Source organism: Pezoporus flaviventris, unplaced genomic scaffold, assembly GCF_033815535.1.
Source record: "Pezoporus flaviventris isolate CSIRO_AGI_PZ_B2104156 unplaced genomic scaffold, CSIRO_AGI_Pfla_v1 ptg000153l, whole genome shotgun sequence".
Classification (NCBI taxonomy): Eukaryota; Metazoa; Chordata; class Aves; order Psittaciformes; family Psittacidae; genus Pezoporus; species Pezoporus flaviventris.
In genome coordinates, this window is record NW_026892701.1 from 766,264 (window position 1) to 788,446 (window position 22,183).

General features: G+C 40.6%; 2 protein-coding genes across 3 annotated transcripts in view; one reads left to right on the top strand and one right to left on the bottom strand.

The window, feature by feature from the left end:
• Positions 1 to 14,524, top strand: part of LOC133283093 (PSME3-interacting protein-like) — a 193,159-nt gene extending 178,635 nt beyond the window's left edge. Inside the window, exon 7 of the mRNA XM_061479577.1 lies at positions 14,435 to 14,524. The gene's annotated coding sequence lies outside the window, so the exon portion shown is untranslated. The remainder of the gene's footprint in view (positions 1 to 14,434) is intronic.
• The window catches only part of LOC133283089 (E3 ubiquitin-protein ligase KCMF1-like), a 99,903-nt gene that overhangs the window by 1,869 nt on the left and 75,851 nt on the right, over positions 1 to 22,183 (bottom strand). Inside the window, exons 3-6 of one of the 2 annotated variants that reach the window (XM_061479574.1) lie at positions 20,005 to 20,141; positions 11,776 to 11,877; positions 8,321 to 8,495; positions 724 to 1,003 (exon numbers count right to left, since the gene is read on the bottom strand). In XM_061479574.1, the coding sequence (XP_061335558.1) occupies positions 724 to 1,003; positions 8,321 to 8,495; positions 11,776 to 11,877; positions 20,005 to 20,141 (694 nt within the window). Of the gene's footprint in view, positions 1 to 723; positions 1,004 to 8,320; positions 8,496 to 11,775; positions 11,878 to 20,001; positions 20,142 to 22,183 lie in introns of both variants that reach the window. The other variant, XM_061479573.1, reaches the window with a different exon arrangement.

The following is a 22,183-nucleotide window of genomic DNA, read 5'->3' on the forward strand; positions in this document are numbered from 1 at the left end:
AACCCAGGTTTCTAAACACAGAAACTGTTTAAACGCCTGTGCTCTTTCTCAACATGTAATTGAGACAGACAGGCACACACACACACACTCTTCAATGAAGAAAAATCAAGATTCTAAACCTCCTAAAAGAGCTGGAATGAGAGTGGGCAAATCTTCTATAGCATATTGGACTATATGATTATTGTAGGTCTCTTCCAACTGAACTATTCTATTCTATAGAACTCTAGGATCTAACTATACTTTCTGAAGCAGATATGTACTCTGCTTATTAATAATTAATTCTTTGCTTTTTTCATCCAAAATACTTTAATATATATACCTCTATTCAACCTTCAGCCTTCATTAAAGAATCATTTCCTATTAAATAAAGCTACCTTTTATGTTCTCTCCACTCACTATCAGCATAAAAGTTTGAAACATATTATTACAAAGGCTCAGAAGCCTTCTGTTTTATCAGAAATAGCAGGGTAAACAAGCACAGTTTACAAAAGTAATATCCTTTATGTTTCTTTTCAAATTGAGAAACAGGAAGTAATATTTATTCACTGCCTAGGAAGAAATGCACAGGAGACTTGAAAAGGAGACGTTACAAATACAAACAAAACCATAATATCTCAACTACAAACTTCATTAGGCATCTGGAAGCAGTTTCACTGAACTCAATGTCCATAAGAGGACCAAGGAAAACAGAAATGACAGAAGAGTTAAAACCACAGAAGTTACCTTGTAAGAAGAAACTGGGAATTCTGTATAGTCTGAGGATTGTTTTCTGTATTAGATGCATTGGTTGCTGCTATAGACTGTGCAAGAGTGGTGGGGATGCTGCTCGTGTTAGTGCGTCTAGTTGCGTTGCGTGCAGTCTCCAGTTGTTGTCTTGCTGCTTGTGCATGCTGTCGCTCCAACTGCAGTTGCATCTGCAGCTGCTGTAACTGAGAAGCAGAAGGGCCAGAAGAATTGAGCTGCCCTGCAGAACGTCTCACGCCTGATAATTGAGATAAAAGCTCTGCCAGAAAAGAGAGAAGTTTCTACAGTGAAATCTGTTTAAATACAGATCACAGAACAGCATAAATATCCTGAAAACCAGTAAATCAATTAGTTTGCTTCCTAAAACATTTCATCAATGAAATTAATGAACAATAAAGCTTCATGGGGTATCCATTACAAGTATCCCATGTCTCAAAGCCCATAGGGTAAGGAAGATTAAGAATCATCTAAAGAACTGTGCATAAGAGTCAAAGTTTAAAGCTTTTTAAATGAATGAGAGCCAACCCATGAAGAATACCATATAAGCAGTATCCTGTACAACAATCCTCTAAAATTTTAACTTCAAGTCAAAAATAGTTATTGACTAAGAAACCTCTTAAATTCTGACTTCAGTTGTTGGCTTTATATCCATCCCTCCATGCACTGCCAATGCATATTCTAGTGGGAAGCTGTGTGTGCTGCAGAGAAGACAAAGGTTTTTCAAATGTTGTATTACATGAAAAATATTTGACCACAGCAAGGCTTTTTTTTTTTTTTGTTGGTGATAGATATTCTAACAATTAAAAAAAAAAACAAAACCAACAAAAAACAAAGAAAAAAAGTCTAGCCTGGATTCCTTTCCTCCAGAGTTCAAGACTGTGACAAATTCTGTCCATGCTAAGCATTTTCCAAAATAAATGTTAATAATAAGTTATTGCTCAGTGATTTACTACAGATTACATTCCACACAAAGTTGTGAGTACTATTTTGTTTGTTTGATGCAAGGAGGGCAGAAGTAATAGATTATTCCCCCCGCCCCATCCATTCAACTCTCATTAAAGCTGCAAGTTGTTATTACATGTCATGAAAATTTTCCCCATTTTACTTTCAAGATATAATCCTTTGAAACTAGGCTTTTCTTACGGGAATAAAGCACAATGCAGTAGCACTTTGCATCAGGAACACTTGGAATGCCAAAAGTAAATGCTCAAGTCATTAGCACAGATAATCATATCGAGATTAACTACCAATATTTTATTTCACTAATTAACTGATAACCACCACAAGGAGAAAAATAAATAAATAATGTTTACAAGTCTCTTACAAGCACAAGTTTTAACTTCTGGTAGCATGTACTAATTATTATACCAGTACAAAGGAAGATTTACAACACTGCCAGGTAAAACAGATGTATTTATCCTTACTGTTTGTAAGATCACCTTGAGTACAACTTAACAGATCCCTGGTAGCAGATATGAATTTGAGACACAGGCTTGGCATGCATGACACAGACACCCAGCCAAGCTGCACTACATTCTCTGAATGCAAAAAATATATTACTTCTACCAAAAAAACAAATAAAACCCCAAACCAACAAGCCAACCAAAAAAACCCAGTCAAACAAAAAACTCACAGGACTCAAAGGAATACAATTTTCTTACACATGCTCCTAAATGGGAAGGCCTTGTGAGGCTGAAATAAACCAAGGCAGCCACTTCACATTTAACTCAACTGAACTAACACCACTGTAACAGTAAGAGAAAGTCTTGCACTCCAGGACACACAACCATCCTTCCTCCTTGCACTAACTCTAGTGCTTTACAGACCCACCACCTAACTTAACTCATTAAGATGACAGAAATTTTTTCATCTTCTTTTGCTGGAATATTTTTAGTAGTAGGAGCACAGCCAGCAGCTCCTGGGAAGTGATTCTTCCCCTCTGTTTGGCACTGGTGAAGCCACATCCAGAGTGCTGTGTCCATTTTTAGGCTCCCTGGGATGAGACACATAGACATAACGGAGCAAGTCTAGTGGAGGGCCACCAAGATAATCAAGAGGCTGGAACACAGTACATGAGGAAAGAGTGTTTGGTCTACCTGGAAAAGAACACTTTGGAAGATTGCTGTCTGAATCTACCTGATGGGAAGATACAGAGAAGACTAAGGTAGACTCTTCTCAGAGTCATGCAGCAGTAGGACAAGTTATTCAAGGGAACATGGGACATTCCAATTACAACCAAAGGGGTTTGGTTTGTTGGTTTTTTTTTTTGTATCTCCCCCTCCCCCCATTTTAAAACATGAAGGTTTTAAAATACTAGAACAGGTTGCCCAGAGAGGTTGTAGGATCTGTCATTGAAGGCATTCAACACTCAACTGAATGAGGCCTTGAGCAACCTGATCTAAACAGACCTCCTTTGAGAAAGGGGTTGGAAACAGACAACCTGCGGAGGTCAATTCAAAACTATTTTTTTCTATTATTTTTCTGCCATTTCAATGAGTTAAATCAGGTCACAGAGGGCCTGAAGAGCAGCTAGCACAACAGAGGCAAAGGAACTATGCCTATGGAAAGGGGAAAGGGGGTGGAGTCACAGCTTCCTCTTTCAAAAGCAATGCACTCTTAAGTTGGTTCACTGCCTCTGAAGGAATCATAGCCTAACAATAAGCAGCTCCATTCATGCCTTTCCAGGATCTGAAGCAAAGGCACATAATATCAGGAACTTAGGTAAGTGCAGGAAGTTCTGAAGTTTCCCTGACACTTACCTTTCACTTAATGAGCGCACCCAAGGAGACCTTGGGACACCTTATGCTAAATAATATCACCCAAGACCTCGTCCAACCTGGCCTTGAACACTGCCAGGGATGGAGCATTCACAACCTCCCTGGGCAACCTATTCCAGTGGCTCACCACCCTAACAGGAAAGAATTTCCTTCTTATATCCAACCTAAACTTCCCCTGTTTAAGTTTTAACCCGTTACCCCTTGTCCTACACATTAGGAAAAAATATATCTCTTAAAAAGATAAAAAAAAAAAAAAAATCAACAACTTGATCAATTTTTATTTTTAGGTCTTTATACAGAAATTATTCTTGAAAATTACAAAGTTGAAAAAATACAGATTATATCTGTAAATCTAAAACCATGTCTGTGTGATTGTTAGAAGTTAAAAATGAGACATCTTCCCCTTGAAAATTCTCCTAAACCTGACCAAAATATGACATGTAAATCAAAGAATGGTTTGGGTTGGAAGGGACTTGTAATGGGCAGGGACATTTCACTAGATCACTTTGCTCAAAGCCACGTCCAACCTGACCTAAAACACTTCCAGTGATGGGACAATCCATCCCAACGTCTCACCACCCTCATAGTAAAAAATTTCTTCCTTACATCCAATCTAAACCTACCCTCTTTCAGTTTAAAACTGTTGCCCCTTGTCCTGTTACTACAGGCCTTGATAATAAAATATCTCTATCTTTCTTATAAGCTCCTTTTATATATTGAAAGGCTACAATAAGGTCTCCCTTGAATCTTCTCTTCTCCAGGCTGAACAACCCCAACTCTCTCAGCCTTTCCTCATAGAAGTGGTGCTCCAGCCCTCTGACCGTTTCTGTGGCCTTCCTCTGGACCCACTCTAACAGGTCCATGCCCTTGTACTGGTGACCCCAGAGCTGGACACACAACCTTGCGCTTGGTCTTATTGAACTTCGTGAGGTTCTCATGGACCCCACTCCTCAAGCCTTGCAACGTCCCTCTGGATGGCATCCTTTCCCTCTAGGGAATCAACTGCATCACTCAGCTTGGCATTGTCTGCAAACTTGCTGAGGATGCACTCAAATCCCATTGTCTGATAAAGATATTAAATAGCACTGGTCCCTGTATAGACCCTTGAGGGACACCACTCATTACTGGTTTCCACTTGGACATTGAGCTTGGACTGAAATTCTTCTGATGTTGCCATCCAGCCAATTCCTTATCCACCTAACAGTCCACCTGTCAAACCCATATCTCTCCAGTTTGGAGCAGACCACGTCAAAGGCCTTGCAGAAGTCCAGATAGATGACATCTGTAGCTCTTCCCTTGACCACCAATGCAGCCCCTCCATCATACAAGGTGACTAGATTACTCAGGCACGATTTGCCCTTGCTGAAGCCATGTTAGCTGTCTCTAATCACCTCCCTGTCCTCCATATGCCTCGACATTGCTTCCAGGAGGATCTGTTCCATGATCTTACCAGGCACAAAGATGAGTCTGACTGGCCTGACTTACAGTGGGAGGGACTTTGCTTCCCCAGTCCCTGCCCTGAGGTTCAGGGGCTTGAGATATGTAGGAAGAGAGATTACCATTGAAAATTGAGGCAAAAAATTGTTGAGCACCTCAGCCTTCTCCACATTGGTTGTCACTAGTTCGCATATCTTATTTGGGATGGGTACATTTCCTTTAATTTTCCTTTTCTGGCCACCATACTGATAGAAGCCCTTATTATTCTTCACATACCTTGCCAAATTCAGCTCCAACTGCACCTTGGCTTTTCTGGTCCCATCCCTACACATCCAGGCAGCATCCCTATACCCTTCTCAGGATACACATCCCTGTTTCCACTGCCTGTGCATTTCCTTCTTACACTTCAGTTTAATCAGGAGGCCCTTACTCAGCCATACCGGTCTGCCACCCTCCTTGCCTGACTTCTTGTACACGGGAATTGAGAGCTCTTGTGCTCCAAGAAAAATGCTCTTAAAGAGTTATCTGCTTTACTGCTCCTTTGTCCCCGAGGGCAGTTTCCCAGGGGGTCACATCCACTAGTTCTTTAAACAACTGAAAGTTTGCTTTCCTAAGGTTTAGAGTCCTGACTATTCTTTTCACCTGGCCTATATCCCTCAAGCTTTCCTCCACTGGGGCATGATCACTGCAACCCAGGCTTACAACAATCTTGATCTCTCCAGTTAGCTTATCTATGTTAGTAAGCAACAGGTCTAGCAGTGTTTCTCCTCTGGTTGGGCTATTATCCAGATTAAAAAATTATCCAAATTTTCTAGTAGATGGCAAGGTGACTGAAGTCCCCCAGCAGGATCAGAGCATGCAAGTGCAATGCCTCTTGTAGCTGGAGTAAGAACACTTTGTCAACAGGCTCCTTTTGATGGGGTGGCCTGTATCAAACACCAACCACAAAGTTTCCTTTGTTGGCTTGGCCACTAATTCTTACCCATAAGCTCTTAACCTGTCCATTCTCAAAGACAACTCTGTACACTCAGCCCATTTTTTTTTCTTTTTTACATAAAAGGCAACTTCCTCTTCTTTGTCTAACCCTTCTGAACAGTTTACAGCCATCAGTTGCAACACTCCAGTCACACAACTCATCCTACCATGTTCTAGCAATAGCAATTACATCATACCTTTCTAGCGGCACAGTGGCTTCTAGCTCTTTCTCTTTGTTACCCATGCTATGTGCATTGATATAGAAGTACTTCAGCTGAGCTATCAACCTTGTCACCTTTTTAGAGGAACATGCCCAAATTCCTTTGAGGCTTTTCACAGGTGTTTCCCTGTTGGTTCCTAATACATCAACAACCTATGATTCCTATCTGATACTCACAACCCCAACCCTTTTTCTCCATTAAATCTAGTTTAAAGCCCTCCTTATAAGTCTAGTCAGCTTGCTGGTGAAGACCCTCTTACCCCATTTGATCAGGTGAATCTCATCAGCTCCTAACAGACCCACTTTCCCAAAGGCAGCTCCATGATTATAGAAGCCAAAACCTTAAGTATGGCACCAGCTATGCAACCAGACATTCACCTGTTCAATTGGTCTTCTTCCTGAACTCCTTCATCTGACTGGGAGGATAGAGCATACCATTTATGCTCCTGATCCTTTTTCAGTTGTTCTAAGGGACATATATTCTCTTTTGATGGTTCTAAGTTGCTTTGTTGCAGTATCATTGGATCCTATGTGGAATAGTAGGAGTGGATGATAATCTGCTGGGTTCACCAGGCTCAGCAGCCTCTCAGTAATATCACAAATGCAAGCTCCTGGTAGGCAGCAAGTTTCTCTAGAGAAATTGCCTGGATGGCAAATGGGTATTTCAATGTCTTAGTACAGAATCTCCAATTACTAATACTTTACACGCTTTTTCTGGTGGCACTGGTTTTAATGTTGGGTGGGTGGTTGGATCAACTTTCCATGGTCAGCTTTTTCTGGATCCTGTCCATTACTCATGTGAGAGAAACAGTGTTGTTTTCACATAATTGGGGATGGGGCTTTGCAGTATTAAGGCTTTACAATATTAAGATTTTTCAATACTGGGGCTGGGGCTAAGTTACTAAGGGAACAAAACAAAGGGTTTGAGATACCATAACCTAGAAAGACACACTCTGTGGTTAAAGACATTGTCATCTTTGGATGAAAGATACACTCTCTGGTTAAAAAGAATCCTTTTTTTGTACAATCTATGAAACTAAGCCTGTGCAAACTGGTTCTGTAGTTAAATAGTAAGTTGGGGTACCACATGTCTGTCAGAGAGTTATGAAATCAAACCATAAAAGGAGACATAAGAGGAAGGGGCATACAAAATAGAGTAAGGGGAGGTGTAAACAGAGGTGGGACAGTTAGCACATAGATTTTATGTGTCGGATAGGCTGTAAACTTTGGAGTCCCCAACCAATGGGGAAACAAGGGAGGGAACTTGCGGACGGGATAGGAAATATAAATCATAGTTCTGCTTCTGCTGTGTGTGCCTACTTGCTGGGATACCTGTTTTTCACAAATGTTAATAAATAGCTGCTTCACTACTGTGTCTAACTGAGGCCTGCCTGAACCTAGAGACCAGTTCTCACACTCATGTGCTCTTTATTCTGTAACTGGACAAGGGTCCAGTCTCCTTCATCTTGTGAGTTGCGTCAATCAGCTCAAGGTTGGATTCAGACTTACCTTCCCCTTGCACAACCTTAAGGCAGGGTTGTTGTTCAGCTTTATATAAAATGCTTATTAAAATAGTTCTTAAAGAATTTTTAAAGAGTTAAAAGACCTCCTAAAGATCAGCAAGCCTGTCATCCAAACTGTAATCTGAAAGTAAACTGAGCACATTTTAAATGTCTAACAATAATATTCCAATTAAACCAATTTCATCTTGATGAATTCAAGTACAGCACTTGGTTTGTGCTAAAAAAAATTAAGATTAATCTCGAACACCACTGTGTACACAGCAAATTAAGGCTAGATACATTGAAGTAGGTAATGGTAGTTAGAAACAATTACATTTAAAAATGCATACATACATATCATATGAGAAGAGACCTGGGAATCTTCAGCCTGGAAACAGGAAGGCTCAAGATGGGAGGAATCTTATCTATGTATATATTGGGGGGGGGGGGGGGGAGGGGGAGGGAGTGTAATGGACAGTCCAAGTAAAGATACTTTTCATCAGTAAACACCCAACAATTATAACACTGGGAAGCGTATATAAATATACACACATTATTTTTTTTTTTTCAAAACACAGAAAACCAAGGCAACTATTATAATCTTGGATTTTGTTTCAAAGTCTATTGAAGGACTCTGAGCTAAAATCTGTGGTTACAGCTCTTACCAGCTATAGGATCCATGGTTTCTCTATTGCTTGGAGAATATGAACTCTGAGAAGATGAAAGCCCACCAGTGGAACTGCTAGTAAAGTGCATGTTTGATCTACGTGCACGGGGGCCTCCCAAACCCCGGCCTGGGTGAAACATTCTACGTACATGCCGAACACCACTAGATTCATCATAACCAAACAGTTAAGAAAAGTCTTTTGCTATCAAGTATTAAATAGCAAGAACGTTTACCAGGTGGAACAATCAGGCAACACACTATTCCTCATTCATAAAACAATGACTCAAATTTTAAGTGTACTGAAATCATAGCTATAGTGCCAGTCAGACCTATAGATCTGAACCCAAGGCATCCAGGGCTGCTTGCACCAAATTCATCTTTCCCAGACTTTTTATCATGTTTAAAAATTGTCAGGATGGATTTCCTGCATTCTGGAACAGTTTTCTACTAAGTAATTTAAACTGATGATGCATATTCAGCAAAACACATTACTCAACAAACATAAAGATTTTAACATAAAAATTGGGAAAAAAGGGTATTTCAATACTGAAAATAATCTACAAAGTTTTATTGCCAGTCTTGCCAAGAGCACACAGTAATTATTGCATTTTATACTTTTATCCAAGAAATTTCACCCACTCCACTCTTCAAGGAAATGCAGGTCAACAGAGAATTCAGCACTTCTCTAATACCCCTTTGCTTCATCTTCCTTCTCTTTCTCCACACAAATTCAATTTGCTCCAATTATGAAAACAAGCTCTTCCACTTTTTTTTCCTGTGTTTCTTAGGAAATGTCTATAAAAGCTATGACTTGAAATATAAGCTTTTTCATACATACTAAGAGACTATCAGCAAATAATTTAAAGATTACCTTTCCCAAAACAGTGTTAACATGAGTTCTCTTAATACAGTCTAGCTAAAGCTTCCTTTTATCTTAAGAAACACTAGTGGAATTAACTACTAAGCTAGGAAATAATGTACTTGGACATATTTGATTTTCCAAATTTCTAAATTAGTACCTTTAGCTCACCTTATCTCCAATTTTCTTATTTTCAATAATAGCATGTTTATCACTTGTATAAAATCTATTACTTGTATCAGACCGGTGCCCAACTTATCCTACAACGTACGATTATGGTGTAGAATTCATTTCCTCATGAGTTGAAAAGTTTAATACTGGAAAACTATTAGACTTCTTTTGGCAAGTAAGAATATACAGTTACTATAATAAATATTTTCAGGAAGAATTGACTCTTTCAAATTTATTATGCTATAAAGCATAAAACTTTTCAATTGCAGGGTTTGGGGAGGGGAATCTCCCCTAGGACAGAATATAGTTGTCTAGCACGGATTGGTTTGTTCTTGCTTTGAATCTGTTGATACTGTATAATGGTAGTGACAGAACATTGGCACTAATATTGACTACTGCTCTCATGCAGTTTGGGAAGCTTTCCATAGCTACATCTGACAGAAAAATGCCCCCATTCTGGGATTTTATTTTTCTTTAAGTAAACTTAGGAAATAAGACAACTAGAACATGCTTAATATAAATCCTTTGGAAAATTCCAGCCTTCATCTCATTTAGAAAAGGATCTTAGTAGCTTGCTCACTGCACCTTTGAAAGTGTTAAGACAACATTATTTAAATACTAGTTTAGAGTATATTGATGTATATCATGCATTTTGTGTATATCACCCAACTATGCTGGGGGTAAAAAAGCATTGGGAACTCTTAACTCATTGCAAACATATACTGAAAGCAACCAAGCTCGAAACATTTATACGGTCAAGACAAAAATCATGTTTTAATCAGTAAAACAGTTGAAAATTGTTTAAGAAAGAAACTGGAATTTATTCAGCTGTTCAGAGTCTCCAGGGATAAAGGTGATATCTTGCAGTGGTTGCACAGGATTCTTCAAGAGAAATATGTGCAGCCATTTAAAACAGCTTTAAAACCCTTCTAACTACTACACAGAAGACAATATCCTTTTCTAAACTGCTAGCAACTGCATGGGGGGAAATCTTTCCCCCCTTTTCTTCCTTTTAGTCTTGGCTGTCAGAAGACATGAAATAGCACCCAACATTGAACAGTTAGCCCAGAAAAATTTTCTCTGTCAAGTTTTATGGACTTGGCAACACTGACTGATAAAGCAGTGCTGTACAAAAACTTCCACATGCATTTTCTATAATTATTTATAACATGGTCCAATTTATAAAGCTCCCCCCCATCAGTGTCGTGATGACTGACACTGTGGCCTTTACTCAGTAACTGAAAAGATTATTTTGATTTCTCTAGCTCTTATGTAGCTAATAATAAACACACATTTCCCAATTAAGTTATCATCTGATATCACTGATGTGAGAGAGGGAGAAAAAGCTCCAGAAGTGTGAATTCTAATCCAACACCTCATTCACTTTAGTAGGAAACTGTGTAATTGGGACTATTTAAATAACAAATTTAAATGTAAATGTAAATACAGATCACAACCAAAGTGAAACCACTTCCTATAATATTGCTATTCATAAATATAATGAACTTGAGTTGTTAGGCCTTTTTTTTTTCTTTTAAGAAGCCCTGAACAAAAAAGGCACTATTAAATTACACTAGTAGTGTATTTTTTTAATGAGATACAGAAAGATAAATAATTTATAGAGATCACTTAACGAGAGCTTTTCATGATGGCTTGTACTTCCATGGAGTAAGAGTACCTTCTAAATTTATGTTGTAGGTATTGTATAGCAAAAACACAAGCAACATTACTATTCCTAACACCAAGTAACATAAAAGAAAATTGTACTTAAAGTGCAAAGAAGCTGACAGTTTGAGCTCTTCACTCATTGAGAGTAGTTATATCACTACAATCTGCATATAACTGAAAGACAGCCTTAATTCCTAGGAAGTCTCCTGATATCTCTTCTAGTTATATCTTACAAAAAAACACAATAAATAACAGGCTGGAACTACCCCATTGAAATATGGTGATAAAACTAATCAAACACTTAAACCCACTCAGTTTCAAAGCTCAAAGCATTCTCTAACACATTTGCTTTTAGTGAAATTTACTGCCTTTAGTCTTGCAATTATCTATAATACACTACTGCATATGGATTGCTGCTTTCTCATACACAAAATGGTATCAGAACTAATGACCAAGAAGGGTAAAAAATGAAGTGCAGAAAGAAGCAGCATCAAAGACATCTTTAAAAGGTTTTGCTCTCAGAAATAAAACCACACACCCACATTTCCAAGCTACACCTAAAGCCCATTCACAGTCTGATAGATATAAATATATATACATATAAAAAATTCAGACATACAGATCCCCTATAACTAAACACCAATTCTAAAAAATAAGCAAAACTGATGTAGCCACTTGACTACAGAAGTCAAAATAAGTAGTTACAGCTATCATAAGAAACAGTATCCCTTTTCCCTCAATTTAAGAAAGGATATTAAATCTCTAGGAGCTCTGTGTTCCAGTGTAAGATGAGCTGCAAAATCATCTGTGACATGATTAGGATCCCCTCCAGGTAATGCTGCACATATTGGACAGATCTGAAACAACAAAGTGAGAAAAAAAAAAACCAAACACAACCAACTTTACATAAATCACTAAACACATAATTCAGAGTTGATCACTTGACTTTAAATGTCACATTCTAATCCTATATCTAAACAGCCACAGGTTTAAAACAGTAAATGTATTCAAATGCAGCTGTTAATTTTAGTATCTTTTTAAGACACACTTTTCCTTGTAATTATGCTTTTAATAATACCATGAAAAAAAAAAGAAAAGTAAAATTTGCAAATCCTATCTGCAGTGTTTCAGTCTGGTTATGCAGGATTCCTGCTTGTATGTACCTACGTATGACATTATCAAGTTTATTTACTGTTCTTTGAATCCCCAAGCAACTTCTTATTCATCTCACCAGAGAAGTGTGATAAGGAGAATGAAACCAGATATGAATATTCATTAAAGTATCACCACTGAGGCTATCCTCTGAAGTAACATGCAAGTAGAGATTTGGCAGTGAAGAGAAACTCCTTATTTTTACCAAGAATTTTGTGAGACAGCATTATAGCTTTGTTTTTTCCTTAAGCCTAAACACATATTTTAAAAATTCTAGGGACACTTGCTGCCATAGCAACCTTCATTTATTATTTTTTATTTTTCCTCCCAATGACTTTGCATCCACCAGAGAGAAGTGTGCCTTAAAAGTCCTTTGCAACAGTTTTGCAGGGCAGCCTTAAAATTTGACAGATCACAGGTTAATAAGCGAGAAAGGAGATACTTCCATACAGTATGTTAGGTCTTAACTACTCTTCCAGGGAGATCAACCTGGACTTTGCAACTGATAAGACTGTAAACTAGGTGGGAGACCCTGGGCACCAGACCAGGAGGGGTGAGGGAATCAAATGAACCATGCAAAGTGATGAAGAGACATGCAGGGGTAAGGGAGAGCTGGGAGGAACAAAGAACAAAGGGGAGGGTAGACAGAAAGGGGTATAAAGTGGTCAGGTCACATGTAAAACAGAGCTGGTCAGTATGTTTGTCTGGCTGAGCCCTGAGCCTGTTCATCACAGTCTGTCCCGTCTTCTTATATCTTCTTATTAAATCTTAGCAATCTATCTGCATAATCTCAGTCTCTATCCCATGTGTATGTGTGCTGCAAGGACTAAGTGCCAGCAACTGGTGAGACCTGTGTATGTGTGAATGAAATTTGGTGCCAGCTATTAGATTCAGTCTGGGGCTGTAGGTGCCCCTGTGGTGTCAGCTACTGGAACAAGTGAGGGTCCCAGCATCAGTAGCTGGAGGGGCCATACCTCTCTAGACCTAGGGCAGGTACTACAAACTGTGCTTGGAGTGCTCACTATGGGGGGGCTGTCATGAGTGGATTTGGTGCCAGCTACTCCAGTCAGACCAGGGATGCCAGCACTGTGGTGTCAGCTGCTGGAATGAGTGAAGTCTTAACATCAGCTACTGGAGCAAGTCATGCTCTCTGCCTCCAGCCACTGAGGCAGAAACTGTGTGTGTCTCAAAAAATAGCTGGGAAGGGGCAGCATGAGTGAGGTGCCCAGCACTGGTGGCTGGAGTAAGACCACCACCCACAGTCCATGTGGTGCCTGGTGAGAGCTGCTAGGGTAAAGGGGGAGAAGGTAGGTGTCTGCATCTTGCCCAAACCGGGTGTGCATGTGTATTGGCTAGCAAACTTCAAGCTGGACTAGCCAATAAGTAGGGAGAAGCCTCGAGTCTGGGCAGGAGTATGAAGTAGGCAAGAGTCTGTGCTAGTAAGGCCTAAGGGAACTTGCAAATGTGTAGTGCCTGTGGGATGAGTGCATGTGTGATTCTAGTGGGAATCAAGAGGGACTATCTGGCAAGCAGGAAACCTGTGTGTCGTGATTTAGACCCAGCTGGCAACAAAGTACCATGCACCCTCTCTCTCAACCCCCCCCTTCCCCCCTCCCTGGGTGGGATGGGGAGGAGAATCAAAAGAGCATAAAAGCTGCAGGTTAAGATAAGAACAGTCCAATAAGTAAAGTACAGTGTTGCAGAATGGCTCTAAGAGCAAGGCCATGGAGCATTAGAGGCCTGTGCGAGCAAGGCAAGGGGCAGGCCCCACAGGTAACTGGATACCGGATGTGGGAGGAGAATGTGGAGGAAGCTGTGTGGATCTAACCAATACTGTTGTGCCTAGGAGGCGTGACTAAATACCACGCCTATATAAGTGAACTGCGTCACAAAAAAGTAGAAGTTTGCTTATCACCCATATTGGGTTGGCCTGTCTTGCTTCTCCTCGCCACTTACAGTACAGTATACTACTACTAAGGGAAATAATGAGGAGAGAATATAAAACTAAGAAAACCGAAACAAAACAAAAATAACCCACAAGTGATGCCCAATACAATTGCTCAGCACCTGCCAACTGATACCCAGCCTGACCCGAGCAGAGATCTGGGCCTTCTGGGTAACTCCCCCCAGTTTCTATACTGGGCATGACGTGCTGTGGTATGGAACGCCTCTTTGGTTAGTTTGGGTCAGGTGTCCTGTCTCTGCTTCCTCCTGGCTTCCCGTTCCCCTCCTCGCTGGCAGAGCATGAGAGTCCTTGGTCAGAGTAAACATTACTTAGCAAGAACTGAAACCATTGGTGTGTTATCAGCATTGTTCTCAGGCTAAAGTTGAAAACACATCAATGAACCAGCTACTAAGAAGGAGAAAAATGACTGCTACAGCTGAACCCAGGACACCTTTCTAAAAATGGGGGTCATATTTCCCTTTTCCAGTCAGCAGGAACTTCACTGAACTGCCATGACTTCTCAAATACTATGGATAATGGCTTGGCAATGTCTGTCAGCTCCCTCAGGACCCATGGATGTATCTTATCAGGTCCCATGGACTTGTGCACCTTCAGGTTCCTTAGATGGTCTCAAACCCGATTTTCTCCTACAGTGGACAGTTATTCATTCTCCCAGTCCCTGGGATCGTTGCTTGGGTCAGGCTGGGTATCGGTCACCAGGTGCTGAGCAATTGTATTCTCTCCCCTTGTTATTTCCCTTATCATAGAACAGTTAGGGTTGAAAGGACCTTAAGATCATCTAGTTCCAACCACCCTGCCATGGGCAGGGACACCTCACACTAAACCATCTCACCCAAGGCTTTGTCCAACCTGGCCTTGAACACCTCCAGGGATGGAGCATTCACAGCTTCCTTGGGCAACCTATTCCAGTGCCTCACCACCCTAACAGGAAAGAATTGCCTCCTTATATCCAATCTAAACTTCCCGTTTAAGCTTTAACTCGTTACCCCTTGTCCTATCACTACAGTCCCTAATGAAGAGTCCCTCCCCAGCACCCCTATAGGCCCCCCTTCAGATACTGGAAGGCTGCTATGAGGTCTCCACGCAGCCTTCTTTTCTACAGGCTGAACAGCCCCAACTTTCTCAGCCTGTCTTCATACAGGAGGTGCTCCAGCCCCCTGATCATCCTCATGGCCCTCCTCTGGACCTGTTCCAACAGTTCCATGTCCTTTTTATGTTGAGGACACCAGAACTGTACACAATACTCCAAGTGAGATCTCACAAGAGCAGAATAGAGGGGAATAATTATTATTATTGGTGGTAGCAGTAGTGGTTTTGTGTTATACCTTAGTTACTGTACTGTTCTTATCTCAACCTGTGGGAGTTACATTCTTTCCATTCTCCCCATCCCTCTGGGAGTGGGGGGAGGAAGAAGGGGGGGAGTGAGCGAGCAGCTGCGTGGTTCTGAGTTACCGGCTGGGCTTAAACCAAGACACTAACAAATTTGGTGGCCTTCTACAATGGGGCTACAGCATTGGTGGATAAGGGAAGGTTGCCTCATCTACCTGGACTTGTGCATGGCATTTGACACTGTCCTGAATGACATCCTTGTGTCTAAATTGGAGAGGAATGGATCTGATGAATGGACCACTCTGTGGCAGGATTTGTCTGTATGGTTGCACTCTAAGAGTTGTGATCAATGGCTCAAGGTCCAAGTGGAGATCAGTGATAAGGGGCATTCCTCAGGGGTTGGTATTGGGACTGGCACTGTTCAACATCATTGTTGTCGACAAGGACAGTGGGACTGATGCACCTTCAGCAAGTTTGCTGATGACACCAAGCTGTGTGGTGCCATCAACACCCTGGAGGGGAAGGGATACCATACAGAGGGACCTGGACAGGCTCAAAAGGTGGGCCTGTGCAAACCTCAAGAACTCCAACGAGACCAACTGCAAGGTTCTGCACCTGGGTCTGGGCAATCCCAAGCACAAATACAGGCTGGGCAGAAAATGGACTGAGAGCAGACCTGAGGAGAAGGACTTGGGGGGTGTTGGTTGACAAGAAGCTCAACATGACCCAGCCAGAAAGCCAACTGTATGCTGGGGTGCATCAAAAGGAGCATAACCAGCAGGTCAAGGGAGGAGATTCTCCCCCTCTGCTCTGCTCTCATGAGACCCCACCTGGGGGACTGCATTCAGCTCTGAGGCCCCTAACATAAGAAGCATGTAAACCTGTCAGAGCAAGTCCAGTGGAGGGCCACAAAGATAATCAGAGGGCTGGAGCACTTCTCCTATGAAGGCAGGCTGAAAGAGTTGGGTTTATTCAGCCTGGAGAAGAGAAGGATCTGGGGACACCTTATAGCAGCTTTCCAATACCTAAAGGGTGCTTACAAGAAAGCTGGAGAGGGACTTTTTACAAGGGCATGTAGTGATAGGACAGGAGAAATGGCTTTAAGCTGAAAGAGGATAGATTTAGATTAGACATTAGGAAAAAAATTCTTCATTATGAGGGTAGTGAGGCACTGGCACAGGGTGCCCAGAGAAGCTGTGGCTGCCCCATCCCTGGCAGTGTTCAAGGCAAGTTTGGATGGGGCTTGGAGCAACCTGGTCTAGTGGAAGGGGTTGAAACTACATGATATTTATGGTCCCTTCCAACCCAAACCATTCTATGATTCTTTGATATGCAATTGTGTTCAGGAATAAAAAACATAGGGAATTAAGAAGGGGTGATGTTCAGAGTTATGTTGTTTGTCTTCCTAATTAACCATTATGCACAATGGAGCCCTTTTTTCCCTGGAGATGGCTAAACATCTGCCTGCCAATGGGAAGGAGTGAATGATTTCCTTATTTTGCTTTTCTTGCATAGGCAGCTTTTGCTTTACCTATTAAATTGTCTTTATCTTAACCCACAATTTTTTGCACTTTCACCCCTATTCTCCCCTCCCCCATCACAGTAGGGGCAGGGGGGAAGTGAGTAAGCAGTTGTGTCATGCTTAGTTGCCAAATGGGATTAAACCACAACTAACGTTTCTGGCACCCAATGTGGGACTCAAAATTTTTGAGATAATGATAGATTTGACCAGAGCATTAGAGGGAACATATCATTATTATATGTTTAACTGTTGCTGAACATGATATTAACTTATCTGTTCTTAATATTAATTTATCTGATCTGTGCCATGCTCCCTTTTTTGATGTACATGTTAAAAACTTTTTGGGCTTGAGAAGACACCAGAAGCTGCCCCCATGGCCTGCAGAGCTAGTTCAAATCAGCTCCAAGACAGCCCCACCCCTGGCCAAAGCTTAGCCAGTCAGTGATGGTGATAGCATGTCTGTGATGACATATTTAAGAAAGGGTAAAAAAAGCTGTACAGCAGTAGCTGTGAGAGAGGAGTGAGGAAATGTGAGAGAACCAAGCTCAGCTACTGTGGTCTGTAGAAGGCTCCACACCAGAGGAGGTGGATGTGCCCTGAAGGAAGCTGCAGCCCATGGAGAGGAACCCACACAGGAGCAGATATTTCTGGCAGGACTTGTGACCCTGTGGGGGATCCATGCAGGAGCAGTCTATTCCTGAAGAACTGCAGCCTGTGGGAAGGACCCATGTTGGAACAGTTCATGAAGTATGTATCCCGTGGGAGGGACTCCATGCTAGAGCAGGGGAAGAATATGAGATGGAAGGAGCCACAGAGACAATATCTGATGTACTGGCTGCAACCCCCATTCCCCATCCTCCTCAGGGAGGGAAAAGGAGGTGAAAGAGTTGGGAGTGAAGTTGAGCCTGGGAAGAAGGGAGGGATGGGAGAAGGTGGTTTTAGATTTATTCTTATTTCTCATTGTTCTTTTCAGTTTAATTGACAATAAATTAAACTAATTTCCCCAAGTCAAGTCTGTTTTGCCCATGACAGTAATGGCTAAGTAATGTCACTGTCCTTATCTTGACCCATGAGCTTTTCACCATATTTTCTACCCATCCTGTTGCTAGGGAGAGAGGTGAGATAGAGCAGTTTGGTAGGAACCTGGCTGCCAGCCAAAGACGGCCCACCCCACCTGGTCCTTTCACTTCAGGCTAGTTGCTGCCTTAGTAAGTACAGAATGAATCTAAGTGTAATTGAGTAGCAAAAAACTGCTTTCTTTATTCTGAAACTTAATTAAAATATTAGGGACTGTAGTGATAGAACAAGGGGTAATGGGTTCAAACTTAAACAGGGTAAGTTTAGGTTAAATATAAGAAAGAAGTTCTTTACTGTGAGGGTGGTGAGGCACTGGAATAGGTTGCCCAAGAAAGTTGTGAATGCTCCATCCCTGGAGGTGTTCAAGGCCAGGTTGGACAGAGCCTTGGGTGACATGGTTTAGTGTGAGGTGTCCCTGCCCATGGCAGTGGGGTTGGAACTAGATGATCTTAAGGTCCTTTCCAACCCTAACTATTCTATGATTCTATGATATCTGATGGCATTTCTTACAGTTTGTACAGCTGCAACCCTAAAAAACTTCTGAATGCTGTGTTTTATTTATTAATCACTCCGCTCTACTGAAATGCAATGGCAACATTAATAATCATCATAATACCAGCCATGTCTGTCCACACTTGCCCTGTATTGCTGATCATTATCCTTGATCCTTTAATGGAGAAATAATAATTACTGAGGTTTTAGTTCTAAAAATAAATATATGCCAATAGTTTATATGTTCTTATGAAAGACTAAGACACCTTTGAGTCTCAGAATGGATTTGACAGTCTTACCTCCTCTACTATTCCTTCACATAAGGCCCTTAGTAGACTCTAAGGAGAGAGATTCTCCTCCCACATAATTTCTCAAAAAGTGAAGACAGCTTAGAGGTCAGAACAAACAAGTTCAAAATCACAAGTCATTTCCCCACAACTTATTAAGATTTTAATAATTTTCCTCAAGCATGCACGTTTTTTATGGGAATCTACAAAAAAAAAAATAAGACAAGAGTTCCCTGAATGTCCTTCTATAATCATACATTCGTCAGTCATAAACAGTATTCACACATAAACATGAATATATCACCCACTGCTGGAAAGATACCCAAATTTCTTGGTCAATAATTTAACCTTGGTTTGCTAACACACAGAACTGTTGAATTAGTTAAGTGGGCTTTAAAAATAAATACAAACCATACCCCTGCACCATAAAGGGAAATCTAAAAACAGGGCTACGCTTTTCTAAAGAGAAAGTAGTCCAAACGCTAAGTAGCATGTTTCTCAGCACTGAAATGAAAGCTGAGAAGAAACTATTTCTAATAGTATCAAAATCCAAGTTACTTATTATTTTATCATTTACATAGCAAAGTCACCTCACATTTCAGAAAAATTTCTGACTTTCTGGCAAAAGCAACAGTAACATCTAGATATAAAAACTTGAGGCAATCAGAACACTTGCTGACAAAAACAGAAGCAAAATAATTGTTCCGTAATTGCTTTGCACCAATCTCTACTGTTGAAATCATCAGAGAAATCAAGTGGTAGGGTAAAGAGAAAAAGCAAGGGCTGCTTTATAAAAAAAACAATATATTTAAAAGCTATTTATTTTTACAAGGGTTTAACCCTCTCTGTAACATCAGGATTTAGTGGCCTGCATAGCAAGGATCCAAGGACTCAGCTGCATAACCTTGACTCAGACTGCTGAGAGAATGTCAGGTGATGTTGTAGGCAGATGTAGTATCATTGAGCTTGGGACTTAGTAGCTCAAGGAGTCAAGAGGGAAAACACCATCATGATGTGTATGTATGTATGGTACATACCTTCCTAGTCAGCATTTAAATGAACACATACTTAAAAAAAAAAAAAGAAAAACAACTAATTTTCTCAAAATTTTCATATACTTTCATTGGAATTGAAAAACAGTGCTGAAGCGGCTTACCACCTCTGTTGATGTTTCTGTGTGTTCAGAAGCAACATGTTCTTGAAGAGATGTTTCCGTATAGCCCATCTTTCCACAATAAGGACAAGTAAAGGACTGTGGCTGCTCTACAGAGAAAGCTTCTCCACCATAATACAAATCTGGAAAAAGATGATAGTTTAGGAGGGATTATTTTCAAGCAGAATAGCTCATTATTTTATTTATATAATCTCTTTATATATATACTTATGTGCATGTAATCACATGCAGTACTGTCAAATTAATTCATTATTTAATCAAAATAAACATTTTAATTCTGCATATGCCAATATTATAAAGTTGTTCAATGACTCAACTTCCAAAAGAATAGACAGATTACACAATTTTCACTCGTAAACAACATAACTTTCTAATATTCAGGAAGAGGTGACAGTGCTGCCAAAACATCACTTTCCTCCCCATCCTTGTTTTTACCATACTACAGATAAGATCACTGTAGATGCTCTGTGCTCTCACAGCCTTACTCGTAGCAAAATAAAAAATGTTAAACATCATAATTTAAAATGCTTCAGTGTGTCAGTGACACTAAATAATGGTCTGTGGTGGAACACACAAAAATAGAAAAGTACTGTTTGTCCATGGTAGCTCCTCCTAGGAAGGTCCTGCTTTGGCTCCTCCCTGGAAAAGTCCCAACCCTTGGAGACCTTTCTAGATATAGCTGGCCACTTCTTCTGATGTAGGCTGGCCCCCTACGTCAGAATGAGTATGCATTTTTGCTAGTATAAAGGCCCGAGCCTCAGGCAATGTGGAGAGGCAGAACCTCATGCCACCCAGGTCAACATTGCCTCCCAGGGGACGCCCGCTAAGGTTGAGCCTGCTACCTTGCACTACAATGATGTTTCTCAGAGCTGGTTTCCTGATCGTCATTACATGGTCCTTGGGGTTGGTAAGATAACCAAACATCAGAGATATCCTTTACTGTATCTTTTGTTACCTCTATATTTTCCCTGTATTAATAAACTAGTTATGATTCTTTATTGTGTTGTGTTTCTCTCAACCAGGAATCCTCAAACTCTGGAACATTCAGTGACACCAGCACTTCATATGTTGATATTGGTGCCATAACTGAACCAGTGTTTAACAATAAGGGGAAATTTCAGTGAAGCAAAAGGAGATGTTATGTACTAGTTTCAGTATTTCAGCACTTCCTGAATACCAAAGTAGCAGCCTCCCTTAAGCTGCTAGTTTAGCAATTAACATGAGCCAAACTGATCATGAAAATTTAACAAACCATGCTAAATTCATACTAAATTGTATTGCTCCAGGAAAAGTTTCCTTTACTGCTTATAGAGTAAGAGCACTTAGATGATGCTTAGGCTCAGAACACTCTCTAAAGGGAACTTGATACCATACTAAATTAGATTTCAAGCCTAAGGCTATTTGGAAACTAGTGTTTCCTAAAGTAAAAGGCTTTAGGACATCTGACAATCTCAGTGGGGAAGGAAAAGAACAATTTTGTTTCATCAACTACTGAGATAGCACATTCTTCTCTCTGGTTGCAAACCTCCTGGCACTCATCCAGAAATACACTGGCATTCCTCAGGCAAAACCAGTATTTTAAGGAGCTGATTCAGAAATAAAAGTAACAATTTGAGCTTGCAGACTGAGGAGAAACATTAATTTAATGAAGTATGCAGAAGACAGAAGAATTTAAATAACACTTATTTCTCCACTTACTTGTAAAAACAGATTAGAATTCACTATAGGATCAGGTCTAAGGTCAACCCTCCCACTCTGCACCCCATGATGTGTACCTTCTATATCCTCCCTCTTGAGCGGAAGGACGCTTACCGTTAATATCTGAAATAGAGGGAATCTCATTAATACATATAAATATCTGAAAGGTGGGTGCCAAGAAGATGATGCCAGACTCTTTACAGGTGACAGGATGAGGAGCCATGGCTGTGAGAGCAGCTGTTGTTTTTGCATAATTGGGAATGTGGCTTTGCAATACAAGGATTTACAATATTCAAGTTTTAAGATCAATATTAAGGGTTTGCAATATTAAGATTTTTCAATACTGGGGCTGGGGCTAAGTTACTAAGAAACAAAACAAACTGTTTGAGATTCCATAACTTAGAAAGACACACTCTGTGGTTAAAGACAAGATCATCTCTAGACGAAAGATACACTCTGTGATTAA